Here is a 7,837-nt window from a genome sequence, read left to right as displayed (position 1 = left end):
CTTAAATGGAGATGAGAATACTTTGGTTTTTGAAAACTTGAACCCAAACACTCTCTATGAAGTTTCTGTGACTGCCATCTATCCTGATGAGTCAGAAAGTGATGGGTTGACTGGTAGTGAGCGCACAAGTAGGTGTTCAGCTTTTATCGTTATTTTAAAATAAATTTTTAGGAAGAGCTATAGCTATATTACTAATATTTTTCAAAATTTCTTTTTTTAGTGCGTGTGAAACCCGCACCAACTCAAGGTAAGAATTTAGTTTGCTGAATTGTATGAATGACCAAATGATTTGTGGAGCTGTGGGTTACATTTTTAAGTCTGAGTCATGGATATGCAGAGAAGGGGGCGGGAGAAAGAGAGGGTGAGAGAGGGTGAGAGAGAGGAAGAGGAGGAAGAGGAAGAGGAAGGAGAGAAGGAAGGAAGGAAGGAAGGAAGGAAGGAAGGAAGGAAGGAAGGAAAGAAAGAAGGAAAGAAAAGCACCATTAAATCTATTGCAAACAGGCTTCTTGCTTTTAAATTGCAAGGCATTGATCGGCACCTATTTTAAACAGGACTTTCTAGAAAAACTTTGCTAAGGAGTTAGTTAGGATTCAATGACCAATTAGCTTTATACCTAGTGATTTTACAGCTCCATTGATTTCCTAGGGAACAATGCATATTTTGGGGGGATGCATTGTTCTGTGTGCTTACTATGTTTCTCAACAACTTTTTTTTCAGCTCCAAAAAGTGGTCCACGCAACCTTCAGGTGTACAATGCGACCTCTAACAGCTTGACCGTTAAGTGGGATCCTGCTAGTGGCCGCGTGCAGAAATACAGAATCATTTACCGCCCTCCCATAGGTGAAGGCAGTGAACAAACGGTAATTTGTTTTATAAAAAACTCTTAGTTGGACAAATTCTACTCTTTCCTCTTCAAACTCCTTTCACCCACAATATTTAGTTAGTCACACTTATTATTTTGAGAGATGTAAGATTTGCTGTATTAGATGGAAATATTCGCTCCATGATGGAGACGCAGCGGGCATTCTCATGGGAGACGAGAATTGCTTTTCACAGTAGCCTCACAGTATCAGACATGTGCCTCAATGCATCCACATTTCCCTCAAGAACTGCTCAGGTTGTGTTATTCATGAAGATATCTAGATTTTTGATTCTATTTGATTTTTTAATCCATATCTCTCTGTCTTAACCCAGTGCTAAAAGTTTCCTAAACTTCCATTTTTGTTTCTGCATGCCATAATATAACTCTTAGATCTGGTGTTTCCAGATCTAATTCATACTATTTGTCATCTTTATATTTATATAAATGGACTTTCCTAAGAAAAATGGTAGGACTAGAAACTCAGCCTCTCTTCCTAGTCTTCCCGTATTTAACAGAGTCCTTGTCCATTCACCTTGCTGATTTCAGTGGTCTCTCTTTGAACTTTCTACAGCTTTGTTTTTATGAGCTAGAACTACACGTTATCCTAGCTCACAAAGCACTGTGATTGTTATACAGATGGGGTGATGCTTTTAGTGAGGTCGAGTATTTTGTTGACTTGGGGTGGGGGGTGCTATAATGTTTCCTCACGTAGCTTTAGAGAGAGACAGATGAGTCATTAACCCTTAATCATCTGACTTGCTGAGCTCCAGCAAGTGGGCCATACCTCTTACCAGTTTAGAGGGGTCTGCAGAGGTAGATGCTGGCAGGAGTGAAAGGTCTGTGGTAGTCTATAGTAGTAAGTGGGTTTAGCTGAACCAGAAATCCTTCCCTCCCCTTTGTGACTTTTGAGTTTGTCTTTTGAGGTTTCCATAGAACTTGACTTAAGTGGTTTGATACATTTGGATTAAAATATGTCTATTTGAGTAAACTAAATACCAACTGTATTCATATAGCTTTTGTAAAAAGTAAGATACATTTGATGGATTGATATTTTAATATCAGAAACATAACTTACTTTGTCTGTGCCAGGCCAGATTTAGGTAAAACTGCATAGCAGGATGAACTTGACCTTAACATTTCTCTTAGCTGAGGATCCCTTAAGGTTCGTTACTGTTAGGGATCTTCTCATTTCAATGCTAGTTCATGAACTAAGGAAAGTAACAAATCACTGATGCTAGAATTATCTTGCAGAGTTGGATGGAAGAAGTAGGCAGGCTCCCTTCTGCTTAGTCATAGGCTAGTTCTATTAAGTGGATGCATCCAGACTTGCTAAGTATCAAAGGCTTGCTATGACATCGACACTTTCTTCTCATCACTTCAAATATTAAATTTATTAAAATTAGCCACTGTAGTTCAATTTGCTTCTGTTAGGATGACTACAGTGATTCACTGAGGTTTCCTCTGTGAACTTGGAAGGAACTTGGAAGGATGAGTGCAACATAGGAAACATCTGGACAGTGCTAGCACATCCAGCCACCCACATGTGCACTCATGGTGGGCAGTGTGCCACCTTCGTGTGATTTTTATTAGTGTGGCACAAACATCTGAATTCGGTAAACTGCTAACAAATCATACAAATTTTCTTTCAACAAGATAGCTAGATGGCCTTAAGCAATGATTAAAACACGAACTCTGTGATTGAAGGAAGTCAAAAAAGCATCATATTGCATGGAGATGACTGGGAACTGCTGCCTGAGTGTGTCGTGGCAAAGGGGCCTGCCACGTAGTTTACACAGCTAATGCTCGGAGAGTGGCCCTGTTTGGGGGGAAACACCAAAAGCTTCAGATCTTTTGCTGAATCATTTTAATGTGTTTCTAAAGCAAATAAAAAACATCTGTAAAAAAGGTAAAGATAATACCGACTGGTGCTGAGCCTCTAATAGTGTGCAAGTCCTTGCGATCTCCAAGTTCCTTTGTAGTTCACTGATGATTAATGCCTCTGTGGGGAGAGACCTGTGAAATGTGTTTTGGTTTCAGTGCTGGCGATGAGCAAGTTGAAATATCTGTTTGAGTTGCCAGTGTGAGGCTTAGGGTCCTTTATGTTGAGGTGTGTAGTGTATATTTAGAGTGAAACCATAAGATATATCCTAAACCATAAGATATCGCCTAAACCTTCACTGTTGCATGTGTTTCCAGATCTTGGCAAGGGTCTCGAACAGCTCCCTTGTAGAAAGAGCTTTTTCTAACAGATTAGTGAGATGGAGAGAACAAGGTTAACACGTATTCCTGTTTTACTCAAGACCACAGTAGGGGGAAGACAGAACAGTGTGCTCCTGCAGAAACTGAAGCCTGACATTCCTTACGAGATCACTGTGACCTCCCTGTATTCTGATGGCGAAGGAGGTCACATGACGGGAACAGGCAAGACCAGTAAGTGAACTCAGACTCCTGTAGCTTCTTTAATAATTGCAATTGGAACGAAATCACATCTTTATCCGGAAACACTGAGGTGACACAGAGTTTTTCTAATCTCTGAAAATGCATTAAAAATAATATTGATTTAATAATAATATTGAAAATGCATTAAAAACAATATTGATTTAATATCCTTGCTTAGAGTTAACTCTCTGTTTGTGGAGAAAGTCACTTACTATTTTCTAGGATTAAAAAAAAATACCTTGTGGTGAGAAGAGACATGTGTACCAGGTTATTGCAGACATTCTTTCATTGATTCATTGCTTCAACAGATATTGGTGGGGTGCCTACTATGGGGTGCCTGCTGTGTTCTAGGGCTCCTGGGAGATACCACTGAACCTGTGTTTCATGTGTGCGTGGCTGTTAGGATCATCCAGTGCTGTGATTTCTGTGCATTCCAGAACCTCTGAACACTGTGCGGAACCTGAGAGTGTATGACCCCTCTACCAGTTCCTTGAACGTTCGCTGGGACCACGCGGATGGAAATCCTCGTCAGTACAAGCTCTTCTATGCACCAACAGGAGGTGGCCCCGAGGAGCTGGTAATTCCTTCCTGTAGTGAAAAATGTGCGGGTTTAAACTGTAGCTGGATGAGTGGAGCTAACAGAGTTAACAGACTTGTTTTAGCATCCATGAAGTCTACATTCATTTAATAGAACTTAACAGCGTAGGATGGGGCCTTAGTGCCCGAGTGAGAAGGAGATTGTGGGGAGTTGGGGCTGGGGAAAGCAATCATTCCAGAAGGGGGAGCTGAGGGTGAGTGTGGGGGGTCTACAGAAGCTTTCATAACCTCATGTAACAGTTTATAGGAGGGCATTATATTCCAATATTACAGAGCTTGCTTCTTGACTTGGTCTTGAGTTAGGATTTTGAATATTCTATTGTTTGAAGTACTATTATTTTTTTACAAGTTTTTTTAAAATCAAGTGCTTTATGTTTTATTACAATCTTTAGGTACCTATCCCTGGGAATACCAATTATGCCATTCTTAGGAATCTGCAGCCAGACACCCCGTACACTATCACAGTAGTTCCCTCTTACACTGAAGGTGATGGAGGGCGCACCTCAGACACTGCAAGGACATGTAAGTAAAAAGGCAGAAAAATCTAGCCTTTTCATGATAAATTTTGCTTTTCTTTATAAAGGCCATATAGACCCATTAGAAAAAGTTTGGAAAATTCAGAATAATAAAATAAGAACATAAAAATTACCCATAATTCACCTCCCAAACATCAACTGTTACTAATTTAGTATATGAAATAGAAAATTTACAATGGCATCTGTGCTCTGAAATAATAATTTTAAGATTTAGAAATGTATATACAACAATTAGTATGCCACTTTGGTTATTCTCTTCCACTGACAAAAAAAAAAATCATTGAACTTTGCTCTGTGCTTTATAAATCTGTGTGAAGCCATGTTTTGTAATTGGCTGTATAGTGTGAATTATTGAAATCTGTTTATGACATTGCTTGATTGCACATTCTCTGGTTTGCTGAAGAAGTGCCTTTTGGCATTAAAAATATGTGTGCTTTCCTTTGCCATTAACTTGAAAACCAGTGGATAGGCAGGAGTGGGCAAACTTTTTGACTCGAGGGCCACAATGGGTTCTTAAACTGGACCGGAGGGCCGGAACAAAAGCATGGATGGAGTGTTTGTGTGAATTAATATAAATTCAAAGTAAACATCATTACATAAAAGGGTACGGTCTTTTTTTTTTTTTTTTTAGTTTTATTCATTTCAAACGGGCTGGATCTGGCCCACGGCTGGTATAGTGGTTTTACTGTTTGTTTGTTTTTTGTATTATTGCTTACAGGTTTTTGAAAGTACTTATAAATATTTCTTTGACTTTAAAAATATACTTTCTGATGGCTGAAATGAAGCAAGTATGGATGGCTTCTTTTGATAAAAGATTAGTAGTCTAGAAAGATAACGCTATTGACTTGATTACAGTTTGGGGGTAATATGTGGATCTAGTTTATGTTTTTCTAAATCCCTATTGGGGCAGATAATTGATCTTCTTTCTCCCTCCTTTTGCCTTTAGTTTTAATCATAGAAGACATTCATAGACTTGGAAACACTATGAAACTCCTCCTCTCTGTCTCACCATTGCCCATGTTGGAAAACTGAAGCTTCTTTCCCAGTTTTGTGTTCCTTATCCCTTTATGGCCAGCCGAGCATTACTACAATTATTAGCTTGTTTGTATTGGCAACAACTTTGCTTCCATATAGATAAAGGCCATAATTGGCTCACATTGGCAGATTTGGATTTGGAGAGAGTTTAAATCTGCTTTTGTATAGATAATTAGGAGTTTAAGGATAGTATTTTGCCCTTTTACAGAGTGTAGTTCTGGAGAAGTGATAACAAAAACTCCACACGTATAAACAGACTTAAGAAATATGCCTTGGCTTTTCCTTCCTCAGTGGTGAGAGGATTGCCGAGAAACGTCCAAGTGTACAACCCCACGCCCAACAACCTGGACGTGCGCTGGGACCCTGCCCCTGGGCCTGTGCAGCAGTATCGCATTGTGTACACTCCTGTGGATGGCACCAGACCCTCGGAATCTGTAAGTAACTCTGTCTTCTTAGAGCGCAGCCAGTGAATTTTGTAGATTCCTGCGCCTCCTGCCATGGCTGCTGGCCCAGGACAATAAGCTAGTGTTGGAGTGGCACTGAGTCTCAGGGAAACTTCATTTCCTGATGAATGTAGGCTCATGTCTGTGTCATGCTGAGTAGCCTATGAGAATGCAAACCACAAACATGCCTGCCAGGTATAATGGTTAAATGATTGCTTTTGATGAATTAAGGCAGATGTATTCATTATAAAGTTAGTTAACAAAAGTGAATTTTGGGGAAAATGCAAATTAGTAATATGAGTTAAAAACCCCAGTGATAAATTGCAAATTATTGCTAAACCTTGTCAATATGGGCTTTTGTTGTAAAGTACAAATGTTTTATGAAACTTAGAGTATTTCTTTACTGGCTCATACAAATTGCTCAGTCTCTCCTCGATACATGGCACTGTGTAGTTTTGCAAGTAGATTGATAATTTAGAAATCAGAAATTACTAATTTGAACAAAGAAAATATCAGAACACGTAAGAAAAAGTAAATTTATAAACTAACTTTACTATAGGTCTTTATAAAAAGAAACAATAATGATAAACAATGATGAACAATACATGTGTTTTATAAGAAAATTGACCTGCATGTTTCTGTGTATGATGGGATATATTCGGACAATGTTGTCCTTACCCATTGTATAGAGTTGCTCTCTAGTTTAATACAGAATTTCTCCCCCACCAGCGTAGAAATCTCTTATGAATGTCTAACAACAGGAGGAGTGTTCTTTGGGTTACTATCAACAGCCCTGGATATTATTTATATTTGATAATCTTTACAATAAACATAAATGCAAGATGATTGAAGTTACTGAAATCAAGTGCAAACTAACTTTGGAGAGGAAAGTTTTTTTAAAAATATATTTTATTGATTTTTCACAGAGAGGAAGGGAGAGGGATAGAGAGTTAGAAACATGGATGAGAGAGAAACATCGATCAGCTGCCTCCTGCACACCCCCCACTGGGGATATGCCCGCAACCCAGGTACATGCCCTTGACCGGAATCGAACCTGAGACCCTTCAGTCCACAGGCTGACACTCTATCCACTGAGCCAATCCGGTTAGGGTGGAGAGGAAAGTTTTGAGGATAAATTGCATCTAATGGTGAGGGTTGGGCAGATCTCATGAAGAAGCACAGTAGTTGGCTTCCGACGTGTCTGGGCTCAGCCTTTTATGATCAAAGTTATTATGCTGACTAATACAATACCTGATAAGCATATGGGTTGTCATCAGGCAGAATTTGGCACTTCCTCCCCTCCAGATTGTGGTGCCGGGAAATACCCGCACGGTGCACCTGGATCGGCTGATTCCGGACACACCCTATTCCGTGAACGTGGTGGCTCTCTACTCGGATGGAGAGGGGAACCCCAGCCCCGCCCAGGGCCGAACTCGTGAGGCAGAAATCCTTTCTTCACCCCATTCCCTTGTCACTCAGTTGGTAGGGCTTCTCTGAGTGAGTGAGGTGTGTGGTACTTAGCAAACATGAGGACTTGGCCTCTATATTTCACTTAACAGGAAGTGGTTATAGTGGTTAAAATCGTCCCTTTCTTTCCCAGTCTGTGCATTTAGGCTCAGGCCTAGTTTTATGTCACTGCATGTTCAGCATGCAACTGTAGCTCTGAAATGCAGCACTTTCTAGGTTTATGTTTTCACGTTAAAACCATAGAAGATGTGTGTTTCAGCATAGGGAGTGAAACCCTAGTGAATGGCGAAACACCTGAGCGCCACTTCCTTAATCTGGCCAGGGGAAAATCCTTTCCTCCCCCTCCTCTCCTCCCCGTGTCTGTCAGGCTCACAGGCAGGCACATAACTCTATTGTGTTTTATTTGTTTAGTGCCTCGGAGTGGACCAAGAAATCTGAGAGTCTTTGGGGAGACAACC

General features: G+C 40.2%; 1 protein-coding gene across 1 annotated transcript in view; it reads left to right on the top strand.

Moving 5' to 3' along the window:
* Nucleotides 1–7,837, top strand: part of COL12A1 (collagen type XII alpha 1) — a 115,208-nt gene that overhangs the window by 57,578 nt on the left and 49,793 nt on the right. Inside the window, exons 29-37 of the mRNA XM_015569386.1 lie at nucleotides 1–128; nucleotides 221–247; nucleotides 718–860; nucleotides 3,163–3,292; nucleotides 3,739–3,878; nucleotides 4,291–4,420; nucleotides 5,761–5,903; nucleotides 7,218–7,347; nucleotides 7,791–7,834. Of these exons, the coding sequence (XP_015424872.1) occupies nucleotides 1–128; nucleotides 221–247; nucleotides 718–860; nucleotides 3,163–3,292; nucleotides 3,739–3,878; nucleotides 4,291–4,420; nucleotides 5,761–5,903; nucleotides 7,218–7,347; nucleotides 7,791–7,834 (1,015 nt within the window). The remainder of the gene's footprint in view (nucleotides 129–220; nucleotides 248–717; nucleotides 861–3,162; nucleotides 3,293–3,738; nucleotides 3,879–4,290; nucleotides 4,421–5,760; nucleotides 5,904–7,217; nucleotides 7,348–7,790; nucleotides 7,835–7,837) is intronic.

Source organism: Myotis davidii, unplaced genomic scaffold (genome assembly GCF_000327345.1).
Source record: "Myotis davidii unplaced genomic scaffold, ASM32734v1 scaffold104, whole genome shotgun sequence".
Classification (NCBI taxonomy): domain Eukaryota; kingdom Metazoa; phylum Chordata; class Mammalia; order Chiroptera; family Vespertilionidae; genus Myotis; species Myotis davidii.
The sequence above is the reverse complement of the archived record's forward strand: the minus strand, read 5'-3'. Positions and strand labels throughout refer to the sequence as shown.